The sequence below is a fragment of the Pteropus vampyrus genome, unplaced genomic scaffold (assembly GCF_000151845.1).
Source record: "Pteropus vampyrus isolate Shadow unplaced genomic scaffold, Pvam_2.0 Scaffold254, whole genome shotgun sequence".
NCBI lineage: Eukaryota > Metazoa > Chordata > Mammalia > Chiroptera > Pteropodidae > Pteropus > Pteropus vampyrus.
The window spans coordinates 556,732-583,411 of NW_011889035.1; the positions used below are offsets into that span (position 1 = coordinate 556,732).

Here is a 26,680-nt window from a genome sequence, read left to right on the forward strand (position 1 = left end):
TGACTTTTACTTACTGAATTCAGTGACCACCCAGAAGCATGGGATACAGCAGATCACTTCATCTCAACACTTTCTTTAGTTAATGGAACACCACTCTTCGGTTTTCCTCCCAACACACAGACCCCACCCTCATAATCTCCTTGCCTCTCTCTTTCTCCTCATTCTAAACGCTGGAAGTTCCCCAAAGCTTAGTCCTTTCACCTCTTCTCACTTTCACCTACGTGGATTCCTTTGATAACCTCATCTACTCTCAGGTCTTTGAAAAGCCTGTTTGCTGACAACTTGCAAGTTTATAGAATCCAGAGTTCTTCTTGAACTCTATACTCAAATCAACCTTCCCACTCATTATCTCCACTAGGATGTCAATATGGGCACCTTAAACTTAACAAGTCGATAACCAAATTCTTGAATCTACTCCCAAAACCTGCTCCTCTCTCAGCATACCACATTAATTGGCATCACCATTTACCTACTTAAGTCAAAACTCTTGGATAAAGTCATTTTTTATACAGCTTATATCCAATCTTTCAGTATATCTTGTTGGGTCTCTGTCTTCATAATAAATCAAGAAACTCTCCAACTTCTTGTCAAGTCCATTACTAATACCCTGGTTGACTGACACCATTGTGATCTTTTGTCTGACTACCATAAAAGTCCCCTAACTACTCTTGTCCATATCCCCTTTGTCTCATCTCCAAATAGTAGTCATTATGATTCATTAAAAAAGTAAATTAATTCAAGTAATATCCCCTAATCAAAACCTTCCAATGACTTTCCATCACAATATAAAATCTAAAATTATTGCCAGGGCTTTTAAGGCCCCATATAATCTGATCCTAGCTAACCCTGACCTCATTCCTTAGCACGCTATCTTCACACCACCACAACCCACTATTTCCCAGCCGTACCAACTTTTGGATTTCTAAAATGCATGGCACACACCATTTTCATTTGCTGTGTTTATTCTGCCTGGAAAGCTCCCTTTTTTATGCCATTCAGTAATCTCAAAAGTCTGTCAGCGAGGCTTTCCCTGACTACCTTAACTAAAGCAGCACCATTCTGTCACTCTACCTCCTTACTCTTTTTTAAAAAAGCTTATCCCTATCAGATATATTATCTGTATGCCCTGTGGAATAAAAAATATATTTAGTTTCTGTCCCTAGTTTCTGGCAAAGATATTAAAAAACTCTTGGTATTTCTTAAGTGATAGGATTGTCTTTATTATGCTATTAGGGGGGCCCCCTAGATAGTTTTAGGATAAGGGCTGGTAGCCAGAAAAATCAACCAGGTTATTAAACAGAAAATTTAGCCTCACACCCTGACTTCAGAAGGGAGAGGGGTTGGAGATCGAGCTATCACTAATGGCCAATGATTTAATCAATCATACCTACTTAATGAAACCGCAATAAAAACTCTTGCACGAGAAGATTCCAGGAGCATCTAGATTGGTCATGGAAGTCCCTATGTTTCTTGTCTGTTATCTACATCTTGCCATATGTGTCTCTGCCATTTATCTGTTCCTGAACTGTATCTTTTCTTAAAAAGTTGTAATCATGAGTAGTGCTTTCTTGAATTCCAAGTCATTCTAGTAAATTACTGAATGTAAAGGAGGAGAGTCGTGAAATTCCTAATTTATAGTTGGCTGTGCAGAACTGTAGGCACCTTGGGGACATATGGGGCTTGCAGCTGATAACTGAAGTGGGAGCACCTTAGCCCCTTTAGCCTGTGGGGTCTGTACTATCTGGAAGTAGTTAGTGTCAGAAGTGAACTAAATTGTAGGACACCCACCCAGTTGGCATAGGAGAACTGATGTTGGAAAAACAGTCATCCCTAATAGAGTTTAAATTCTAATAAAGACACTCAATAAATATGTTTAAATCTGTTGAATGAATTAGTTATACAATTTCCCTGCAAAACAGAAAAACTGCCTATTGTTTATAAAATTAAATTATCTTATTCAATAAAGTTACTATAATACGTTGAAAGACAATGAAAGCTTTTGGTTTCCTTTACAACAAATAACACAAATGTCATTGGAAGGCTGTGTGTAGGAAGAGTTAACAGTAGACTTGAAACTGCAATCCTTAGGAATGACTGCTTGAAAGATTGTTTCTTGACTAATATCTGGAAACCTGAATTTTGGGAAAGTTCCAAGTATTGTCACCATGAGTTGTTGGGGTCCCCAAGACAAGTCCCAGGTTCGATGATTTGCTAGAAGGACTGACAGGATCTAGCATATAGTTATACTCATGTCTGTGATTTATTATAGCAAAAGGATACGAAACAAAACTAGCAAAGGGAAAAGATGCAAGGTGGGGTTATTACAGCTCTGGAAGACTAGGTGAACAAGAGAACATCTTTTAATGCAATCCACCCCATTAAAATTAAAATCCATATGATCATTAACAAATGCAAAAAAAAAAAAATCAAAATTCAATATTTAACCATTATTAAAAAACTATTTTCTTTAAGAAAATTTAGAAAAAACATGGCAGTGTATTTAATGGTGCAAAATTTAAAACATTCATCTTAAATTCAGGAACAAGGCAAAGATATTTACAAGACAACTTCTAGTCGATGTTGTGCTGTATTTCCTAGCCTGCACATTAAAATAATGGAAATAAATAAAAGATGTTGAGATTGAATAAGAATCCAAACTTCACAAATTATGAACATCTAACTGGAAAAATACTAAAAGATCCTCAATTATTAGAATTAGAGTTTAGGAAAGTTGCTAAGTAAAATTAATTTGAAAGAATCGATAATAATTCTACATACCAATCAGAAAATGCAACTTATGAAAACATATTTAAAAACTAGAAATAAATTTAACAAATGATGTCTAAGACCCGAAATTATAAAACTTTACTGAAAAATATTAAAGTTCCAAAAAACTGGAGTGATATAACATGTTCATAAAGAAGGTTCAATATCCTAAAGACATCAGTTATTCATTCCTAGAAATATCCCTTTGCCTTCTCCCATCTCTTTAATCTTCAACCAGTGGATTTCGTGTAACCCTCCTCCTTACATCTTCTCTTTTGATTCTAATGTATGGGACAAACTGCAAACCTGCCATCCTCGGGAGCATTTTCTCAATCCATTGAGATTTTGGTTCCATGCATGTCCTCAAAAGTTTGGCTCAAATAAACTCTTAAGAAACTTTTCTGTAGGCTGGATATTCTTTCATGGACAACAGAAATATAATAGTAACCTTGACTGACCTCTATGCCTCATTTTGCTCATTCAAAAATGAAAATACTAATACCAACTTCATAAAATTAAATAGATTAAATGAGTTAATATATGAAAAGAATTTAAAACAATGACTGCCAGATAGTACTAATATTATGCATTATTATAATCTCAAAATGTATAGTGGTATGTGTGAAAGAAGATGCAAAAGGGGGCATGAAAGTATTCATTTTATTCTCAAAAATAAATCTTTTATATATTTAATGTTATAAAATTTATGATATATTCATAAAACATTTTCAAGAGAAATATGGAGCAGGTTGTAAAGGGCCTCGTTAAAAAGCCAGGGAGACCAATTAGAAGATTAGCTTATTAAGTTCAAAGTCCTAAGTGTTGACCTTGGTTACTGCGAAAATAAACACACTGACAGAAAAGTCATTCTTCTGCTTCAAGATCATGCTGCTCGTACTCCTATTTAATATCTTATACCCAACCATTGTTTTCCTGCTTCTCTCCACTAGTGAGTTGATACATAGCAATCACTCAATGTTACTGTTAACCACAGTTACACTTGCAGTGAAAGAGAACCAAAAAAGAACAATTCAAATGTATCACGTACTTCCATGTTGCTCACATTTGACATTTATATGGTAGCTGCTCCCTAAAGACTGTATTATTTGTGAATCTGTTAAATATCTTGCCTAGTAAGAGCATCTCTATTTACTATAGCTAGCTCCACACTGGGTTTATCAATGTCGAATAAGTATCAATCATTAATGTTCATAACCCTGAAATCTGAATATGAGTAGCCTTCTGAGTTCACATTGTAGTTTTAAAAGGTCTTTTTGTGCTGTCATATTTTATGGTCGTCTGTTAAGCTAAAGTGCTTTTTAAATTCTGTTGGAAATGATTGGCCTTATACTGACAAGACAGTTAAAGTGTCTAAGCAGCGCCATTTCTTATACACTGATAAACGTGACTTCCAAATTAGACATTTTGATGTAACACATCAAGTTAATTAAGGTTGGTTATGTTTTGATTTATAAAGGGTCCTAGATATTCTTACTGTATTCTTGATATTTAGAATCCACTTAAAGTTGAGCTTAGCATATAAAAATATATATGCTTTCCTATTAAACACTACAGGATTTTGATCAGACTACCTTAAACACTAAGAATAGACCACATCTCAGCATCACTGCTTAGCTTGATGGCCTTAGCAGAGTGCAGTTCAATTCGACGTTCAGTGGCATACCTCGTTTAACTGGGCTTTGCCTTACTGAGCTTCACAGATGTTCTGTATTTTTTACAAACTGAAAGCAAGACCTCCCTCCCACAGCAAAAAGATTACTACTTGCTTTATTGTGGTCTTGAACCAAACCTGCAATACCTTTAAGGTATCCCTATATAAGAGTATTCCTTGCTCAGTCTCCTAGTGCTACATTTTGAGAGCAGTGAAAAACCCTCTTATCTCAATTAAGTTTAATTGATCATAATTCTTATATAGCTTCATCCATTTACTTACTGACTTAGTTCCAAACAGTCTAATAGTGCCTCTTTTATCTTTCCTTTGACTGACCTAATTTCTGATTGAACTCCAATTGCTTCAATCAATTATTTCTCGATCTTCCCTGACCTCTCTGCAAACTTGTTACCACCATCCTGCTGAAACTCTGAAGGTTATTTCCGGCCTCATTTTCACAACTTCTAACTATAGCCACCAAAAACTGAAACTGAGGAAAAGTGTGTCTTTATTAAGGTACCTCTGCTCTCTTGCAACGTTCCCTAAACTTCTTACCCCATTAGTGTCATGATATAACTTTACCGTGATAGTTTCCTGTCTTCTTCCTTCACTATCCCTTTTTAAATTTTTTTTTTTACCTTTTACAATTCATTTACTACAACTCTACCCCCACTCTACCTCTGCTCATCTCAAATTATTTCAAGATTATTGAAAGCACCTACTGTCTTCGCACATACTCTAAATGCTTGCGTTGGTGCCTTTTCCTCTCTATTCTGTTCTTGCAACAAGCATTTTCAATTCCTTCACCATCCAGCTAGCTCCATCTTCCCAAGCATTACTAAGTCATTCTCGCCTAAGTTATTCCACTATGGCAGCATTTATCAACTTGTACTATAGAATAGTACGTGTAATTTCACTTTAGTGCTTTGCCCATTCAAAGGAGGGATTCTATCCTTTTCGTCTGTGTAATCTTAAAGCCTAAAAGTATGCCAGCCACTCAGCATATGCTAGTAAAGAGATAATGGCTCTAACTTGGGCCTCCTCACATTTACTGCCTAGCTGCAGTATTCCCAAGGGGGCGGTTACGTTTGACACTCCAATTCGACAAATATTTGTGACCTAACTAGCCCTTGTGGAAGCAAAAACAATAATAAAGATCAGCGCCCTCTGTCGCTTCTCTAAAACAGCATTTACATGTTGCAGTCATAGTAATAAGGTGAGAGGTGGGAAGCACGCGCTCTGGGTAGGATAAGCACAGGATGAAGTTAACGGGAGGGTGGGAGGATGTACTGCAGGCAAAAGAATCAGCTTAAGCAAGGACTAGTATGCACTCGAGACTACGGACTGTTTAACAGTTGCCAATTAAGCCGATCAGTACGCCTACCTGGTCTCAGCGAGATTCCAAGAGCGGCCGTTACACACACGTGACCACAGGAGCAATGTTTTCGCAACCCATCCTAGCGGGTCCTGGCAATGTTCGGTAACCTAGGCTGCTTAGGCCGAACGGTGAAAGGGTCATGCGAGATAGAGATAGGACAGGCCTGTTTCAATGGAAGGAGCAGGGAACGACGGAATACCTTAGGGCACTCTTGGCGCCCGCCGCCGTTTCCCATGATGGGGTGAGACGCTGGGCTTACAGCGCTCTGAAAGCAGAGGCGCCAGGACCGACCTGGGGCTTATTCGAACGTCAACCGCTGCTTACCGAGAACTGAGAACCAGAAGTTGCAGAGACTGACGCTGTCGCCATCTTCCTGTCTGCCCAGGTGACCTCTACAGCCCCGGGGCGGCCCGGGTCCCGCGCTCTTCTTCCAGATTCTAGAGCCGCCCGCTAGGGGCGACCCTAAGCCGAGCCCCTGATGGAAGGGGCCGGGGCGCTGGTGCTGGGTCTAGAAACCCCTGCTACACACTCGCGACAGGGACGCCACGCTCCGAGCGCACAAGGAAAGCACAACACGCCCTAACGGACGCCTTGAATAGCCAATCAAAAAAGCGGATGTCTTCCGGTACCAGGAGCGAGTCCGCCTCTTCCCTCGGTGACGTCACAAGGTAACGCGTAGTCGGGACCGCGGAGGCCGGTAACGCCGCAGACTACGAGACGATCCCGAGTGGCATCTATGGAGGGGCAGGTGTTCTCCAGGAGGGAATGTGGGCGAGAGATCGCTTTGTCGCCAGAGGCAATTGAATGGTTGATATAGAATTAAAGCGAATGCGAAATTCAAACACTCCATCCGTTTCCTTGGACTAAACGCCAAGGAGAGCGTGAGCTTGATTCGGGGACGCCTCTCCAGGTGAAGTATTTTTACCTTATGGCCAATAACGAATAGATTTCGGAGGGATTTAATGAGTTGGTCCGATACAAGTCAAGGGAAAAGGAGTCGAGGCACAGTGAACCTTCGCAAACTCTGGCTCAATTGGATTGGGGAGCTCGCACCCAAACCTAAAACTGGCTGCTAGAAATAGCCGTGACCCAGGCCTTTGGGCGGGGCGAGTTTAAAGCGGATTTCGCGCTCTAAGAGCGTCAGACTGTTATTGGTCAGCGACTTCTTCCCTTTGTGGGAGCTCCCTGCGTCGCCGGGTTAGGGGTTGGGAGGAGCAACCGAGTGACGCAGTAGCCTCCCCAGCTAATCAGGGAAGGGGAAGAGAGACCGAGAAGGAAGCGGATCCGCTGCCGTGCAGCTGAACTGCAGCGAACTACCCGCTTCGTCTCCCTCCGCCACTATCGGGGCCTAAGCGGGAGCGGCCGGGACGGCGTCACTGGGTGGGCTGGGGCGGAAGTGGAGGCGGAGGGAGACGGCGGCGTCCACAGGGCCTTGGGAACTCGCGGCGAGGTCCTGGGAACTCGCGGCGAGGCCCTGGTGGGCGCGAGGCAGGGGGAGGGGGAGGAGGAGGAGCCCGCGGCCCGGGCGGCGGCGGCGGCGCCCGAGTTCCCCGTAGGGCTCCGCCTCGGAGCGGGCGGCTGTGGAGGAGGAGACTGAGGAGCAGGATGGCGGCCTCGGCCCTGTACGCCTGCACCAAGTGTACCCAGCGCTATCCTTTCGAGGAGCTCTCCCAGGGCCAGCAGCTCTGCAAGGTCCGTGGGCGCTGGGCAGCGGGCGGGCGGGGGGTTTTTTCGGCCGTAGCCCAAGAGAGCTGGGTGCCCGCTGCACTGCAGTCGCGCTCTCTTTGCCGGCGCCTTGGGGATTTGGAACCCTCGCCTCCTCACCTGGGGACCCCGTTATCGGATGACCTGAGCATCAGCTCGGAAAGGCCCGTGAGAGGAAGACAGAACCATACCCTCATCCAGGCGGACCAGGAAGGGGCCGGGCCCTGGGAACCTTCAGGGGTCTCAGGGGTGGGGCTGAGTGAAGCAGCCACCTGTCTATGCCGCAGAGACCCTGGGGTGGAGATGTTTTCATCTCGTTTTTTTGCCTGGTCTGTCCTCTCCTTCCACCGGGAGGCAGGGGACGGTTTTTGCACTTTCTTGCTAGGAACCTGAAGCAGCAAAGCTGATGGCATCCTCCTTCCCTGTCCAGGAAAGCGAAGCGATGGCTTGGGAACAGAATGCTCTATGATTTGGAGCTCCTCCCATCCCATTAAAGCCGGGATGCTGTCTGTGAGCAACGGTGCAAAATAATAAGTAGTTTCACATTTAACCAATCCTTGAAATTGGCCCTGACAGCTTTCTTAATTTATCTGTAACGTACCCCCACATCTAATAAAGACAAAGACACCTATGCCTTCCCTAAGGAATTACACTAATTGGCCATTTTTATAATAAATCACAATTGTCTACGTTGGGGGGGGGCAGATTTTATTAATGTTTTAGACATTTGACTAGGTTAGGTAATAATTTTCTACCAGAAAAGTGAAATTGAGACTTTGAAATGGATACTGACTAATTCATTGTCTTATTCCAGGAATGTCGGATTGCTCATCCTATTGTAAAATGTACTTACTGCAGATCAGAATTTCAACAAGAGAGGTTTGTATACTGAATAGTTTTTGATTGTTAAAGACAAAATATTGTCTGTAAGGAATACTTGGGTGTTGTAACTCCATGCTTGTATTAAAGTGTTTGTTTTTAATGGTTTAGCTTTTTAAATTTTAAGTTATAAACCTTTTAGACATGACAGGAGAGAGAATGTTGACAAAGAAATTAATGGTTATTTAACAGCTAAACAGTTTGCACATGAGGAGGGAATAATTGTATGGAAAATGTGGAGCTTTCCTAACGAAAAACTCAAATATAAATAGGTATTACTAAGCTAAATAAAAAATGGCACATTAGTGCTGACATGGACTTAAGGAAAGAGGTCTGTAATGTTACCAGCTACCTTCCCAGAGTTAAATCTAATAATTTGTCACCAGTGGATGAACAGCACATACTTTTCAATAGGATGATTCCTGTTAGAAAATTAGAGCACACACAAGAGAGTAGCCTAAGAGAAGAACAAATAATTTCTTCATATGTTGGTGTGGGCATCATAATGGAGAAGGTCCAGTGGAAGGTTAGGTAGGCACTGACATGTAATGCTGTGCATAAGCAGTGGCAAGTGTAAAGATTTTGGAACAAGACAGGAAACATTAGGATTCTTTGTTCTGTTTACCAAAAAATACACAAAAGGTATAATTTATTTTAAGGGAAGAGGAGTAAATTTGAATAATATACAACCCTAAAAAGGTCCTTATGTTCGTATTTTTAAAAATTCTTTGGTTTATATTACAGTAAATTTTAAGTACTAGTAAAACAAATAGTACTCTTGACTATCTGCTTTAGTTGAACATGCAGATTACCTCAGAAAGCTACATAACTTTGATCACCTATATACAACTTCCTTTTCAGCAAAACTAATACAATTTGTAAGAAGTGTGCTCAAAATGTGAAGCAGTTTGGCACGGTAAGTATGTCATATTTCTCGTGATAGTGACACAGCAAAAAAAAAGATTCACAAAAAGAGACCTTTTAAAATACATATATAGCTATGTTCTTAAATATTTCAACATATCAAAATATTTTCGGAAAGAAATCTTCTATAGACAGTCTGATAGGAAGATGACAACATTTAAAAACAGTCATATTATGTGTATGTTTTATATATCTTGCACTTCATTGTGAAATTTATGATTTTAAAGGTTCAAAAACAGCAAACAAACTCCTGGTTATGGAGAGTCTACTAATTCATAAAGTTTGATAATCATACTTTTTCTCCCTTCTTCAGAACCTCCAACAATTTTTATATAACAGCATAATTCAGACATTTATTCACAACAGTCATGGCATTATCCTAGTACTAATTCTTTTTTACATGTATATTATAGTCATTATTGGTATATTATTATGATTAGTCAAAGTGATACCCTTAACACTGTAAAATCCTGAATTATCTTTTGAATATCAAGAAAATCAAGGTTTGTTTGTTGTAGTTTATATCGAATATGCTATGCCAATTTTTTTAAGTTGAAAACTCACCTATAGTGTATATTCCTTGCATCATCTGTACCTATATGTGATGAAAAGTTAAAATGTTTTTAGAATAAATGATACAATAATTAAGCTAATCAGGATATTAGTAGAAGTTCATTACTCCACATACTGGATACATGAAAATTTCTATCAATGGGTACCTATATTTTCATTATTTAAGACCTTTTTTGCATGTAGCTTTTTTATTTAACATACTATGCAAATCATAAATATATTTCTCATGGTTTTTTAAAATTATTCAATAGAATAACAAGAAATTTTACTAAACGAATAGAAACATGATAAATATAGAGCAACATGTAGCAGGTCCTCAAATAATGTTATGATATTGATTGATGCTATAGGAATTTAACTCTTGTTTATATCAATTACCTTATGGTAAAATTGATTTCATTATGTGTTGTTTTGCTTAAAGTTGCATAACCTATCAATGGCGTTAAGTGAGGATATACTGTATTTGAAAACAATTTTTTTTACCTATTTTCTTTAGTTAACCTCAGAAATGTCTGTACACTGGGTATGTTTTATGGAGCATATTTTTAATATTTTTAAATGTCTCTGTTAAAGAAAATATATCTGTTTTTCAGCCCAAGCCTTGTCAGTACTGTAACATAATTGCAGCATTTATTGGTACAAAGTGTCAGCGTTGCACAAATTCAGAAAAAAAGTATGGACCACCTCAGACTTGTGAACAGTGCAAACAACAATGTGCTTTTGATCGGAAGGAGGAAGGAAGAAGAAAGGTATGTTTTTTTTTTTTATGTTATGGTATATTTTGGAAATTAAATAAAACATCAGACAATTTGGAAGTTACTATAATTAATACACTACGGATATTGATGTATTTTTTGGGTCCCTGCAAACATGTAGTTAGATGAACATATAGGAACAGTGCATATTCTCCTTGTTTACATCACATATAGATTCATGTTGATCAATTGAGATTACTGTGCTTTCAGAAATATTCGGTGATGTCTAATCTGTACTACTTGGTTATCTCACAATTGGTTTGGAAGAATTACTGCTTTTACATCCTTTTCAGCTACTTACCTTTTTGCTGGTTACTTGAAGTTACTGGTATGAAAAAATATCTTAAGGCACATTAACGTGTAATTCAGAGTTAGTCTTGTATTATTTGGGGCTCATATTTTAAACCATTGTTTGTTTTTCTCTACAGTGACTTAAAAAGTTTATGTATGCATGTGGCAACCCTCTGCTGCTCAGCATTGACACAGGCCTCCTGTTGTCTATCAGTTTGAGTTGATTCGAAGGGTGACTGTCTCTTTGAGGGGCACCCCTAGGATCCCCCATAGCAAAATATATACCGTAGTTTTAAGAAGTATTCTTTCTGCACTTCTTGTGTGAACAAATAGAAGACAACTTTATTTTTATAGGTCTAGTCTTAATAATTTTGGAAAGAAATCTCTTTTCCTCTCCCTAGACATGTACAATTGATTCTCATTATTCGTGGTAGTTATGTTCTATAAAGTTGCTGGGAACACTGATTTAGTAAATATTTAACTATTGCTCCTAAGGGCCATACAGGATTAGGTGCCTATTCCTGGTCACAACATTGTTTTATGTATGTTTCTGTTTAAAGAAACCTTACTTAGTGTATATTGTTGATTGATTAAATTGAACTCACAGCAAACAGCATTGTAACTATGCCTGAATGAAGCTTATCTAACATGTATTTTTTTACGTAAGGTACATCATAGCCTCCTTATGCTTAGGAACACTATACATCACTTCACTATACCTGGGGACCATTTTAAACAGTGAAATCACTGATAAAAAGCAAAAATGTGGCACTAAATAGACCAGGAGAAGAACACTTGTTTATAGAATGAGAGCTGAAAGAAGAAGGCAACAGATCGTCACCTTGGTTGAACCTGAGCTGGGAAGGTTTGCTGTCTGGCTACACAGATTTGCCGCTCTGTGCATGTGCATGAATGATCACAAAAGCACTGCAAGTTGATTTTGGGGTTGCAGATAAATTTTAGCAAGTAGGTGGTGCATTTACAAATGTGAAATCTGAATAATGAGAATCAACTGTATATGTCATTCAAGTGCTTTTTTCTATAAATTAACAGTTTTACTGTAATGAGAATTTTAGTAATTACACAGCAATTTAAGAATTCCGACTGGTGCTTCAGTAAGAATTCTTTAAACTATACCATCAATTTATGCTTATTTTCCAAGTAATAAGAAAACAAGTTTTTTCCTCCAAATTTAAAAATGGCTCAAAACTAATGGAAGTCCATCTATCCTCAGCAATTTTATGATCCTCTAAACAAGCATTTTCCCAAGTTTCAGAAAAGTCTAATTTTATTTCCATTTTACAACTCTGTATATGAGTGTGTGTGTGTGTGTGTGTGTGTGAAATATAGCTAGAAGTTGAGTATTTTCTCTTACCTGGTTTCACAGGTACATTTAATCTAATACAAATATTTCCTTTAAAAAGGTTGACGGAAAATTATTATGCTGGCTTTGTACTTTATCATATAAGAGAGTTTTACAAAAGACAAAAGAACAGAGGAAGAGCCTGGGATCTTCACATTCAAATTCATCATCTTCATCTCTTACTGAGAAAGACCAGCATCATTCAAAACATCATCACCACCATCATCACCATCACCATCGTCACAGCAGTAGTCATCACAAGTAAGTACTTTGAAATCCTGTTGTCTAAAATCCAGGCATTTTAATGCCATCTATTGGTGTTTAACTTTTTGCAAGTACTAGTTATGTGCTAGTCTTCCCATTGTACACGGTAAGCTTCTTGAGTATCTAGGGCTGTTTCTCCACTTCATTGAGCGTATAAAATTATATACATGGAGTGTGTTTAGCTGTTTACCATAATAATAAAGATCAGACATTTAAGTAATTACTACATAAAATTATGATCATATGAAGTCAAAGTACAAGTATATCAGAGTTAATACTTTATTGATTTATATTATCAAAAGCCAAAATATTTTTTTTTGTTTAAATAATTGTTAGGATTTTACTTATAAAAAATACATTTACCTCAGTTATCATTCGTTTTAATTAAAACAAAATTAAACCAGTGACTAGAGAATGTACATTCAGTATTTTTGAGAAAATATTGTTAACACTCTCATTTGTGACCAAGATAGAAACATTCTAAATCTTGAAGGTTCTCAAAGTGTAAGAAATAATCTTTTTAATTAGTGGTGCTTTGCTGTTTTTGTTTGTTTGTTTGTTTGCTTGTTTTAAACACATAGGCAGGAATTCTATTCAAATAGAAACAACTACCTGATTTTTTTAAAGTGCCTTGGGTGGGGGTGAGTTATGTAGGAGTACTACTTTAACCTTTTATGTGTGTTGTGTAAAGATTTTTAAGTGCAATTTTAGTCTTCAGGGAAAAAAAATCAATATTAAAACACAAATTAAAATGGAGAACACAGGAACATGATGCATACTGATTTTCATAAAAATTCTCTATTTTTCCCCAAATTTCTCTGAGTATTTAGAGTTCTTTATAGTCATAACATGATTTTATTTACAGAAAACTGATGCCTACCACATTTAGGAACACAGTGGTATTTTAAAAATATAATATGATTCTGTCTAGTGAAAATTTGATTCTAAATTGTAGTCAAGCACATATCAGATTATGGGCGTGCTTTTGAGGCACAGATGCGGTTTACTTTAGGGGCAGAATTTTTCCACTTGCCTTACCGTGTTGTGCTTTCTGGATGTAACAGTGGTAGACCGCATAGTGACTTCTCGTGGCTATTTTGAAGAAGTCTTGTGGTCTTTATGTAAGTATCCCAAGGAGCAAAGAAACATAAATCTTCCTTGTTTTTGTTTCTTGCTTTAATAAAAAAACATGACAAAATAGCTACCATAATGGTATCCAGCAGGCCTACTCCAAAGACTCAGCCAAAATGTCTCTTTCTCTTGTGTTTTACATATAAATTTGCCTTAGTGTGATGTGGAAAGACACACTCAGAGTATGTTTAATAAAGATCAAATTCTGTGACAGGAATTTTTTAAGAATGACAACTCTCAAAAGTAAAGGGAAAGAGGATGGTATTGACATTTTTTTTCTTTTTGATTACTTAGGAAGTACTAATTTGTATTTGATGGATATAGACCATTTGACAAGTAGGCAGCCAGTTTGTGGGGTCCTGTCTTAAGTTCGATAATTCGAACCATTATCAGGAGCATACATATTATGATACATAATGATGGGGAAGGGGAGGGAAGAAACTCAGGTCAATCTGGATTCAGGAATGGCCTACCTCAGAAAGCAAGAATGAGAATTCTGTTTCTCTTTAATCGTTATTTTGCGATTGTTCTCACTTGAGATATGGATAGTGCTGTTGACTCATGTGCAATTATACGACTTGTTAAAGCTTATAGTAAAATTTTTAAAAGAAACAAAATGGCAGCTGAATTCCTCAGTAAGTTTGCCATTCATTGCCACAAGTAAAGAAAAACTCAGGTTCATAGAACTATAGAATTAATTCTCCAATCTGGTATTTATTTAGAGGTGATTTTTAAGAATATGGTCTGTTTTACACTTTTGCTCAAAAAACTACAGCTAAAACAATAGTAAATTTTATACACACAAATATATACATATTTCTAGTTATTGTGTATATGCCAGCACTGTACTAAGTGCTTTTACATACATAACTCATTTAATTTTCATATCTCTATAAGGTATGTATTGTACATAGATGAGGGAACTGAGGCTCAGGAATTTTAAGTAACTTGTAAAAGGTCATGCAACTCAGATCTTCTAGCATCTCTTCTGTTGCGTAAATACATGCTATCTGGTACATAGGAGATGCTCTATACATGTTGAGTCAATAAATTAGGGGTTAATGAGGAATTGGCTAATGTGCCAGTATAGGGGGAAAGTTTGTAGGATTCATAATGCATTATTAGGTGGTTATATTGGTATAATGGCATAATGGAAGAGAAGTAAGTAAAAGTTAAATCAGTTGTTACTGTGAAATTTCTGAATATTTTCAGCATGACTTCTAAAAAAAAAAAAGACTACAAAAAGATCTAGAGACTTTGGAGAGAGTTCTTAGGAAAACTAGGAAAGAAACACATTATTTCCTGGTTTAACCTGACATGTGATTCTGAGCAACTTGAGTTTACTCCAAAGGTAGAATATTCATGTAGGATTTATTAGGAAGTCCTTGACACTAAAGAGAGAACATTTTCTATCTGAGATAGTAAGTGCAGCCTTAGTAGGATAATTCTCAGAGTTTATAATTATAGAACCCTGTTGTGGTTTTGATGGTCATATACCCCAACTCTTAGTATAATGTTAAATTGAATTATGGAAGTCCTGATTAAAATAAAATTCAGTCGCTATCATTGTACCTTTCTTGAAGAACTTAAGATAGCTAGTCGTCATCTGATTAGAATCGATCTTATTAGGATGTGACATATTCAGTATATATTAGCTTAGTCTGAAAACTAACTTGAATATGCCTTTCTCTGAACAAAAGTTTAAAATACATAATTTGATTTCATTGAGAAGAATGCTGTTAAATGTAGATGTATTAAATAAATGTTGTTATTAGATGTCATTTATACGTTTTTCAGAATCAGCAATCTGAGTCCAGAACAAGAGCAGGGACTGTGGAAACAGAGGTAAATATGTTAACATGTTTTCTGAAGTATTTCAAAAAGATTTTTTTTAATGTGACCTTTCTTTAACCTTGTTACTTAGGTTTTTAAAAAATCAATGATGTTTGGTAATATAAGCAGAATAACTTGCCACTTGGTGTCTCAGCCCTTTTTACTCTAATTATTCTTATTAATGTTTGGTTTCAGCCATAAATCCTCTGCAGCAATTCAGAATGAAACTCCAAAGAAAAAGCCCAAATTGGAATCTAAGCCATCTAATGGAGATAGGTAAAAATGAATTCCTTTAGTGAAAATTCACCTTAGTTGAACAGTTATGGTTGATTGTCAGTTATTACTAGGTGAAGGAATAGAAACATATATCTTCTACATTGACTTCTTTGAGTCATCCAGAAGAGTAAACATAATCAAATTTTTTGACTTAATTTTGGCAATAAGAAAGTGGCACTGAACTATGTTGTTCTATTTGGGGAATAAATTTGGGTTTTGAAAAAAGGAAAACAAATCTGAATAGAGAACATTCTTTTTATCTTAATTATTCTTCAATAAAACACAAATCTAATTGTGATATTTTAAATTGACCTGCTTGGAAAATGTTTTTAGATTTAAAGTAGTATGAGCAAGTGTGACTTTGTTTTAGTTCATTAGCCAAAAGTTTGCTGATGTTTCTGTACAAATTGGCTGCCTATTGCTTTACACTAGAAGTATTGACCCCCTAAAAGCTAATACTGAATTATATTTCTGCAGGTGTATGTAATGTGTGCCATTAGTAAGGTAATTTGCCAGTTGCATCCATTTCTGTCAGGTACATATTTTTTTGCATTAGCCTTAAGGATGTTTGTGGAATTGTCTAATTTATGCAATTTGAACACCTGGTAATTTTCCTTCTACTTCATTTAACTGTGTTTTACTTTTCTCTTTTTAGTAGCTCTATAAATCAGTCAGCAGATAGTGGGGGAACAGACAATTTTGTCCTTATAAGTCAACTGAAAGAAGAAGTGATGTCACTTAAACGTCTCTTACAGCAGAGAGACCAGACCATTTTAGAAAAAGATAAAAAGGTAAGAACAAGGTTCACTGAAGCCTGGTAAGGTTTACATCATGACTCTTTTTCAATAATTGCAAATTTTATTAGACTTTCTTTAATAATTTGGTAATGTTTGCTGTGCATCATTCTTGAAGATACATTTTACAGAAGCTCAAATTGGAACCTATGCCATCTAATGAACATAGGTAAAATAGTCTTTCTAAATTTTTGTTCTCAGAATTAATTGAGAGGTAATTCAAATCGTAGTAATTTCTGAACATTAGTTTTCAGTAAACCTGTAATTTAAAATAGTTCTAATGTCTTAATTTGAAAATAGTTTTAAATAGAATATTATGTGAATTCTTGTGATTTAAGAAAGTAATTGAAACTAGTCTTTGATGTACTAATCATGTATGTATTTCAATCCAGATCAAATAACTGGTCAAAAGTAATGCTGTGGGAATTTCCTGTGTTTTAAGGAATGATTAGCATTAAGTTTCTAAGATCGGTTTATAGGAAGTTAAGTATTTATTGGGACTGTGATTATCAGATCAAGGGGAATATCAGATATGTTATCTGTTTAGTGAAAAGTTCTAACACTTTCTGTGTGAACTTCTCTTTGGGCCTCAGTTTTCTCATTTTAAAAATGAAAGTATTAATACCATCTCATAGGGTGGTGGTTATGATTAAATAAAAATGTAAAGTACTTGCTATAGCTCCTGGCATGTGTCAGTGTTCATAGCTGCAATTACTAGTGTTTTGTCATCTTCGAGGGTAGAACCTACTTTTGTACTTGTTTTATGGCCCTAGACTATCAAATTTGACCTATTTCAAACATCTTATACAATAGGAAAACTTTTTTTAAGAAAAATTCCCTTTAAAATTATAAACAACACATAATTATAAATATGTATATGAACTGTTTCTATGTGTCCATAGTAGTGCTTCTGTGTGAGCTGGCTTTTACCTCTGGCATTCAACAACTTTGGTGTTAAATTTTCCACACCTTGATTGTTTAGTAGATTTAATTTTAATACATTTGTCCCTTAACTTTAAGCAAATTCAGAATAGGAAATTTAGGATTGACATACACTAAAAATAGAGTAGTTATAAGTGTCTTGTTTTTTATGGTTATTTTTGATTAACTGCAGGATTTTTTTTAATTAATGAACTTTTATGGAAATTTGTTCTATGCTCAGAATTTTAGAGATATTTCTATTACACAAAGACAGATATAGCTGTATTAACCAAGGTAAAAGTTGAATAAGATGGTAAGTTTACTATAACAATGATTCCAAAACCAACTAATAATGAATTATCGATGTTTTTGACTTTTTCTAGCATAACTATTCTATATTAGTCAACTTAGTTGAGTTTTCTGCTTTTGTTAGTGTTCTTTTTATCTTAAAAAACACTAATGGGGATGGGAATTAGTGGTATTATAAAGAAATTAATAATAATAAGCCTAAAATAGCTACATATTTACACTTTTTCTTAGAATGTAAATCTAAGATGACCAAGTTATTTTCTTGAATTTATTGCATTTTATTTAGTGGCTTCTAGAGCCAGCCATTTACAAGATCATGAAGATACAAAGATGAATAAATAAGAAATAATCCTTATCTTCCAGAAATTCATAATCTAGAGGCAACTCACAGCATAGTAATGAGAATAATTATCTTAGCTGATCTGATGTGAATTGTCATTTCGGTACAGGAATTCTTTTGTAATATAGAAAAGAGAATTCAACAGTTCTTTGAATTTAATAAAAGCAAGAGCTTTTATTCAGAAAATAATACAAGACACTATGACTTTTTGCTGTTGCACATCTTTCAGTTTACTAGCTACTGGGTAATTACAAAAAAGAACTGCAAACCTTTAAAGCTTACATAATAACCATTTAAAAGTAACTAGAAGCTTTCTTATACATGGTTCTAATGAAGGAATTATATAATATCAAGTTATTTTTTAGTTATTTTTAAAGTCATGAGATGCTATATTTGTGTGTATGTCATTGATATTTATGGAAAATTGTCACATAGCTTTCTTTGCTTCCTCAAATCACTGAATTTTTTTCTTAACATTTGTCTAATTTAGCCCAAATTTTAAAGTAACTCCTTTTCCTTTATTGTTCCATATTAGTTGTATTTCTGTGCTTTGTTCTCCATCTTTACCTCAAATCTTAGTTGGAATTGGATACATAATTCTGGACATTTATTTTCAAATGAAAGCAATATAGCTCTTGTTTCATAAGACTGTTCCTCTTTGTACTTGACCCATGTGAAACTTTTTTTAATCATGGAAAGATTATTTTAACTTGAATCCAGTTTTATTGTTTACTTTGTTTTATATAACATAAAGTACATTTTAATTGAAGCATTTCCAAGGTATTAGCTGTTAAGCTTTCCTGTTGGCATACCAGTTGCCAAACTGTGTTTAGTGAAGCTACCTTTAAATAAAAACAAAAAAGCAACTTCTTTGAAGTTTTACTGATGGTTCAATATTATTTTAATATTAAAATGAGACTGCTTAAGTAGATAGAATTCATCATTTTACAAAACAAATTCTAGATAAGTTATAAAATTCAGGAAACTGCTGTTAACATCGTCCACTTTTATAATGGTGAGTTTATTGTGAAGAATATTTAAAATGTTGTTTGTGTATGCATATATACATGTATATACGCATATATATATATATATACACATATATATATATATACGCACATATACATATATGTGTTTGTTTTTTAATTTCTCAGTTAACTGAACTAAAGGCGGACTTTCAGTACCAAGAGTCAAACTTGAGAACAAAGATGAACAGTATGGAAAAAGCTCACAAAGAAACTGTGGAACAACTTCAGGTAAATGTCATTATTTATGTAAACTATTAGGCAAGGAAAGAAACTTTGGTAATAGTATTCATTATCTTAGACTGGTATTGGTATCTCTTTATTATGCATACTTGGTACAGTTTTAGCTTTGTTTTAGGCTTTGTAATAGTTTTTAATCCTGCTCCCATTAAAAGCTATTCCTTGAAATTACTTGATAGAGAATTCTGAAATGACTTTATATTAATTCTGAAAACTTTTGCCTAAACTTAAAGTGGAGTTTTCAGAGAAGAATATCATTGCAGTATGTTCAATTCATCATCAGTGAACAGCAAACAGTTAAAAATCAGATTCATGAAACTAACGTGAAAATAAGGTCTTTAGTACATTATGCAATCATTCTTCCTATTTCCTTTCAGATAATGGGTGGGAGACGGGTGTACAAAACCAATTTTCAGGGACCTCAAGTGGAGGAAATTTATGCTGCATTCAGTGATGCAAAGCACCTAGATCAACCTCAGAGTATGCTAAGTGTATATACTCAGTAGCATTTCAATATAGAGGACAACTGAATGGTGTAGCTAGGAGTCACAGTTACAAAGAGGGTAGTATCTGATGTCTGGCATGCAGAGCTGGAGAACATCCAATGGGGATATAAATCATTTCCTTATTTAAGCTTTTTTTCACTTAGGTTTCAGAAATCTAGAAATGAGACCACACTAAATTAATTATGTGTTCTACTGATTTATACATTCTGACATCTGTAGAATTAGATCTTTGGGTAAGAAGGTTTTCAGAAGCTTCAAAAGCATAGAAGATGCTGGCACACAGACTTTAGACTCTTGATGGGAGAGTACAGCTTGGAAAGGAAAGAATTAATATTGCCCTGTTTTTTGTTTGTTTTTAACAATCTAACATCAAGGGATATTTGCTTCTTCTATCTTTTGGTTTTGTATTCATCATATTTGTTTGAAAGTAGCTTAAATCAAGTAAGATTATAAAGTGGATTTAAGACCCTGTTGAAATTCGAGGTACAGGTTGCCTACTGTTAACACTGATAATTACTATTACAAAGAATTTTGAAGAGAAACCTTGCATAGAATCTGGGATATAGCAGGCATTCAAATAATTTGTTGAATGAGTGGTGATTTATGGAAATGTATCTGCCCTCTGTCCTAAGAGATTGCCCATATCGGACTTCTTGTACATTATTATTATTCATCATCCACTAGCAAGAATTAGTTTTATGATATTCTAATTTTTTCTCATTAAGTCATTAATGCTGAATCATTACCTGGGAATATAATCTTTTGTATGATGGTTTCTGATTTAATGTGGTATAACCAAAACTCTGGAGTAAATCCAGAATGAAGTGACAGAAAAACTAAACAGTACTCCAATATGATAACATTTAGTACTTCTCAGTGTTCAAAAGAGTAGCTTGATATTTTATTTTGTAGTTGTAAGCACAGGGGAACCTTTTTGACATCTTAGCCTGATAGGCATCTTAAGCCTACCTCCTCTTGGTTGGTAGCTGAAGTTTCATATAATGGAATAGTAGCAGTAACTAGTGTTTATATACAATGGAATAGTAGCAGTAACTAGTGTTTATATACAACGACATTTTCAATACGATTTTACATAGGCTGTCTTATTTGTGCCTTAAAATAACTTTGAGTTATGTGGTATGAAACTGTGTTCACATAATTAGCAGTGACAGAGAAACCTGCATCTTCTGACTCTGATTTGACTACACTTTCTCCTTTTCTGCACTTTTTCCACTACCTCAGGTTACTTATGTTTTCTGTTTTATCCTTGTTATCATACCACTTCCCTATATCTTTTGTGTTATTGCTGGAGACATTCTGTCAGTTAAGTATTATCTGTTAAACCCTACTATCTTTAGCAAGCAGGTACTAGTAGATGAGTAAACATGGTTAACTATTTTTCTTATCTTTTGGATACAAAACTGAACCCTATAGCAGAAAATTTACCTTGCTTTAATAGCTCTCAAAACATTTTTAACTATCAAACTTGGGAAAAAGCACTGAGCATCACAAGAAAAAATTAGGCAAAACACCAAAAGATAACATCCCATAAAACCAAAATTATCTAAAGTATCAAGAATACCAAATTTAAAAAAAAAATACTTTTAATTTAGGAGATAAGTTGATAAAAGGAGAAAGGGTACTAACATTTGAATGCCTACTATGTACAAGCCACTGTGTTAGGCTAAGTGTTTTATATATTTGATTAGTTCTTTCAACTCCTGTTTGTGGGTGAAGTTTCTGTTTACATATGAGAAAATAGACTCCAGGTTACATAGCAGATAAGTGGCAGAACCAAGATTCAAAAGAGAATCTTTGTGATTCTTAATACATATATTCTTTCCTTTAGGCCACTGTTTCTATAAAATTTTAGCTTAACTTGCTTAAGACTTTTTAAATAATTGAATGGATTTTTGAGTGTGCATGATAAGTAACGTTAGTATAAAAATTTTTAATGTGTTTAAATACTGCATTGTAAAATATATTTTTTATCATACCTATATTAGAATAGACATTTGAACTTCTCTCCATTTAACAACTGATGCACTGTTTTTTTTCTTAGATACTTTTTTCATACATAATTTATTGACAAATAAGTTTATTAGCGACATGATTAGGAGACCAAATATGTAAATGCAGATTGAAAGTTAGCTGCTAGGGAATTAATAAGAAAAAATTGCTTTTAATATCTAATATTTGAGTTCTAGTATTTCATACTTAGAATATGAAAATTATAAGCTCATTGATTTTTTTTATTTCTTGATTTAGAAAAAATTTAAACATTAGCTTTCTAATGATTTGGTATGTCGATTTAAATGCTTTTGTATAAAAGTAACTTATAGATCTGATGGAGCTCTTTTTGAGGCAAATTTAAAGATTTTTTTTATGCCCCTCATTAATTTATATTTGAAATTTGTTTTATAAGATACTTTTTTTTTTATCCAGTAAGGATATTATGGTTATAAATTAAATAATCTTTAGCTAACAATAAAAAGAAAACAATTTAAAACTACCACATTGACTAAGACTAGTTAATTGAGTAATAAAACCAATTGATCAAGAGTGTGCTCACTTGACTTCTACTGCCAGGCTTTCTCATTGACTTATCTTCTGAGTGTCTCAAACTGTTTAGTTTCAAAGAGAACATAAAATACTCTTAAATTTTTGATGCATTTCTATTTTGAATTTAAAACACTTAACTACCACTTTAATTGTTTAAAAACTGTGAACAGAGAAATGCTGTTTATTGTGCAGTCGAACATAAAAAATTGGTTTGATTAGCAAATATGAGATTGCTCTAAGATTTGTATTTTGGAGGTCATAAGTATCAGTTAGGGAGAATTTGAAGAAGAGTTGGGGGAGTGAAAGTACAGAGCCTGGAAAGATTTCTGTTTCATGAAACTGCTTTAAGATGGTATACAGAGAAGGCAGGGTGTTATGTTGCCATACAAAGGCTAAAATTAGAGTAGAAGATGAAGCACCGAGGTTAAAAAAAGTCTGTCTAGATAATAAAAAATCTTGAGGCCTGTGAAGGAAAATTGTTTTCAAACATAAGCCAGATTGATACCTTTTAAAATTTTATTTTAGGACAGTGGCTTAGATTCCAAACTATTGTCAAGACTCTTCCCATTTTGGCTCAAAAACACCAAAAGTTTTTGATCATTAACATGCTTGTGTATGTGGAAGTTCCTTATTATCTACATTTCCACAGTGAAGGGATTGCGTAGGGAGACAAAGGCAGTCAAAATATAAAAATATTCTGAATACTGAAGGATCCCTACTTACAGTCTTCCTCACTAAACACTAGTAATTGTCACAGTGCATTGGCTTCAGGACAGTGTCTTTGTCATTGGTGGATGGAACATTTGAATAAAATGCAAATTCAGGTAGATGACAAAGTGAAATTTTGAACCTTTTAAGAAAAATTTCAGCCTTTCATAAAACTGAAAACAGTGATGCTCAAATTCTATCAAAGCCAGTACCTGGTGACTGTAGGGCAATTAAAGGAGCAAAAATAAGATAAGAAAGGGCAGTTCCAATGGGTGCTTCAAAAAAAACATTTAAACATCATTAAGAAGATTGAGTCACTGTGGCAAAGTGATAGTGTTTTTGCAAAAATGATTTCTTATACTTGTTCTGTAAATAAGTGAACATCAAATAAAGGACTTTGTATAGTTTGATTTCTCCCAAATCATCACTTGAATCATTTGATCTTATTGTAAAATAAAAATTATTTTCATATTTTCATGTTTTTAGAATAAAGAGCCAAATATTTTTTTCCCTATTTAAAATTTTTATGCAGATTGACTCTAAGTTACCTTTTTTGTAACTGATTATAAATTGATGAACCTAAATATACTCTCTCATTTATTTCTGTTGATATTTCAGTGAAATCTTGTTCTAAAAGAACAGCATTAAGTAAGTAGTATTCTTCAGCATGACTTCATGATATTTCAAACATTTTTAATCATAAATGTTTCTGTCTCCCACAGGCCAAAAACAGAGAACTACTCAAACAGGTTGCAGCACTATCAAAGGGTAAAAAGTTTGACAAAAGTGGAAGCATATTAACATCCCCTTGAGAAGGTTATTGACTTAGTGTTTCTGCTGAAAATGTAAATTCAAAAAAAAAGTATCTGTGAAGCTCTTAAATTCTGTGTAGTGGGAAAATATTTTTGCACACCAAATGAATTGGCGTGTTTCCTATTCACTTTTGTAACTGATATACAGCATTTTTTAAGTTGTAAAACATTCAGATTAAGCTTCAACTGGTTTGAAGTAACTTTTTAATTATTTGATATCAAGGAACTTTTTTGCCAGCAATAGTATTAAACAGTTGTAAAGGAGTGCATGAGTAGTGCTCTTTATAAAATGCAACATGCAATAATAGGGTAGGTATGGTTTTAAGAAGTCAGAGAAGCAGGGTTTTTGTTTTTTTTGTTTTACACTATGCTAATTTCAGATAAACAGTTTTTAATTTAGAAATACAAAACCTTTTAAACAAGGAAAATGGTGAACACTGGTTTTTTTGGTAATTGTGTTTTCACTTTGCATCAACATAAATTTAGAAAAGAATCATGGTGCTTTTATTAAATGGACTTCAGAAAATATGTAAATATGTTTTTAAAAGTTAGATCATTAACATTAGCTAGTAAGCTAGTATTTTCATTATTGGCATAGGAACTAATGTTTATTGTACAGTATCCAAGGTAAAATGTGTTTTGTTTTGTAAAAACTACTGTAGATTTTTACTTACAAGTGCCTTTTTGCCACCTAATGTTTTTATTTATAGGAATGCCGATCTTTTGTACATAGTTTGTTTTAAAATCATGTTCAATAAATGTTTGTATATAAATGCATATGTACAGAGCCTATTTCAAAAGGAAGTCAAAGTTGCTAGTAAAATGTTTGAGGTTGCATTAAGAACTGATAATGCATATAGACTTTAGATGATCTTGTGGTTTGTTTTTGTGTGATATGGGAAGCTATTGGTCATTGAATTCATTGAATTATGTCACAATACTTCCCCAAAGATTTAATTTTAAATTACTTCTGATAGAATAATTTTATTTTTTACGTGATACAGCTTCATGTTCATATTTTGTAAGTTACATGTTTTGCTTTATTTTTCTTTTATAAAAATTTTAAAAATTTATAATTTTTTTGCAGTGGTCCATATATCTGCTTTTCCTATAATATGTGGTTTTCTAAGTTAATATTTATGTACACCATACTTAATTTGTAAGTTTAAAGCAAATCTGGAAAAAATTAAATAACTTTTAAATCAATCCGTGACTATCTTTGAATAAATTGGAATCTGTTGTAAGATTCAGGTTCTATTTATAAGAAAATTATATTAGAGTCTTTAAAAGTATCTATAAAAGGTTAAGGTAGCGTGGGATAGGTTATGGGAAGTTATTGACTAATTATATTCTGATCCATTGGTTTTCAGTCTGTAATGGAATTGATCTCCTATTTAATAAATGCCAATTCAGACTTATAGTTTAAAGCATCAGGCATCACTAGATAGACTGGGTAGAATGAAGAGTCCTTACTCTTAGGAATTTATGGGCAAGGGTAATTTTGTTTTAAGTAAACTTATTAATTTATCAGTTTTGAAGATTTTGTTTTTAAACAACCATTGAGTATGAATGTCATATCAAAAGTCGTCGTTTCTCGGAACACAGGATGATTTTAATAATTGTTTTTAACATGACTCGTGTTTTCAGTAGATTATTCTTAAAGTTACTCATTATAAAGTAATATCAAATAATTTTGTCCAATTTGAAAATATAATCTAGGGTAAATTTCAAGTGATAACAGAAGATTGAATGAGTCAGACTTGGAAAAACTAAACCAGTTTATTTTTGTGAGATCTTTATACAATAACCTTCCTAAATTTAGTACTCTCAACAATACTAGATAATGCCTTTTTAACACAGATTTTAATGTTTGCAGCATTTGCTAAATTCATAAGATAATCATTACTTTTCTTTAAAATTTGTATTGTTTTATATTCTGGTTTCATAGTCATTTGTCCATCTGCAGTGGTCATTATGGTTTAAAAATAAGCTGTGTAATAGTTTATACCTTGTTGGAGCTGCTACAAAAGAAAGGTGCCCCTTCTCACTTTTTTAGGTAATAGATTAAAAATTGAAAATCAGTCTAAGTAATTAAGCTTGTAAATTCCAAGGCTAAAATCTTTTAGAGGCTTCACAGTATTTAGTCCTAATTAAATACCCTCCCTTTATTCCAAGAACTTATTTTATAACTTAATATTTTTGCAGTTGTACAAACTAGCAATTAAGTCCCTGTCCTGAATCTGTAGTGTAATGACATAATGAGCTGATATTCTTTAAATGTGGACCTGTAAGGAGATACTATGGTGTGCCGTATTGTGCTTTTTAGCCTGTTTTCAGGTATTAGCATTTACCAGTGAGGATCACTTTGGCTCAAGTTATTTATGTATTAATAGCTTGTGAATATTACAGTCCTTTTTAGATTGTATTGGTCTAAATATGCATTTTACGGTGAACCTGTTAAGCTGTTCACATGTATAGGCTATTGAAATACTGTACTTGTACACATCTGACTGTTGACATTTTGTACTTTTTTCTAAATCCAATATTTCACAATAAAAACTTATCAAAAGCTTTGTATTAGTTTCCTATTGCTGCTGTAACTAGTTACCACAAATTGAGTGGCTTAAAACAGCACAAATTAATTCTTTGACAGT

The 26,680-nt window shown here is 34.6% G+C and overlaps 2 protein-coding genes across 5 annotated transcripts in view; one reads left to right on the forward strand and one right to left on the reverse strand.

Annotated features, from left to right (window-relative positions):
* Positions 1-6,422, reverse strand: part of CEP57 (centrosomal protein 57) — a 39,272-nt gene extending 32,850 nt beyond the window's left edge. Inside the window, exon 1 of one of the 3 annotated variants that reach the window (XM_023520255.1) lies at positions 6,141-6,422. In XM_023520255.1, the coding sequence (XP_023376023.1) occupies positions 6,141-6,185 (45 nt within the window). In that variant the 5' untranslated portion in view covers positions 6,186-6,422. The remainder of the gene's footprint in view (positions 1-6,140) is intronic. The other 2 variants (XM_023520256.1, XM_011374732.2) reach the window with 2 other exon arrangements.
* A 324-nt stretch (positions 6,423-6,746) lies between these two features.
* FAM76B (family with sequence similarity 76 member B) lies at positions 6,747-26,599 on the forward strand. Of its 2 annotated transcripts, none has more exons than XM_023520257.1 (10): positions 6,747-7,508; positions 8,335-8,399; positions 9,261-9,315; positions 10,490-10,645; positions 12,367-12,566; positions 15,498-15,545; positions 15,729-15,809; positions 16,468-16,600; positions 19,328-19,429; positions 23,937-26,599. In XM_023520257.1, the coding sequence occupies exons 1-10, from the start codon at positions 7,422-7,424 to the stop codon at positions 24,024-24,026; spliced, it is 1,017 nt and encodes a 338-aa protein (XP_023376025.1). In that variant the 5' UTR covers positions 6,747-7,421; the 3' UTR covers positions 24,027-26,599. The 2 variants fall into 2 exon arrangements, with proteins under 2 accessions (XP_023376025.1, XP_011373032.1); XM_011374730.2 differs by having other exon boundaries at positions 6,749-7,508; positions 16,465-16,600.
* The last annotated feature ends 81 nt before the right edge of the window (positions 26,600-26,680 follow it).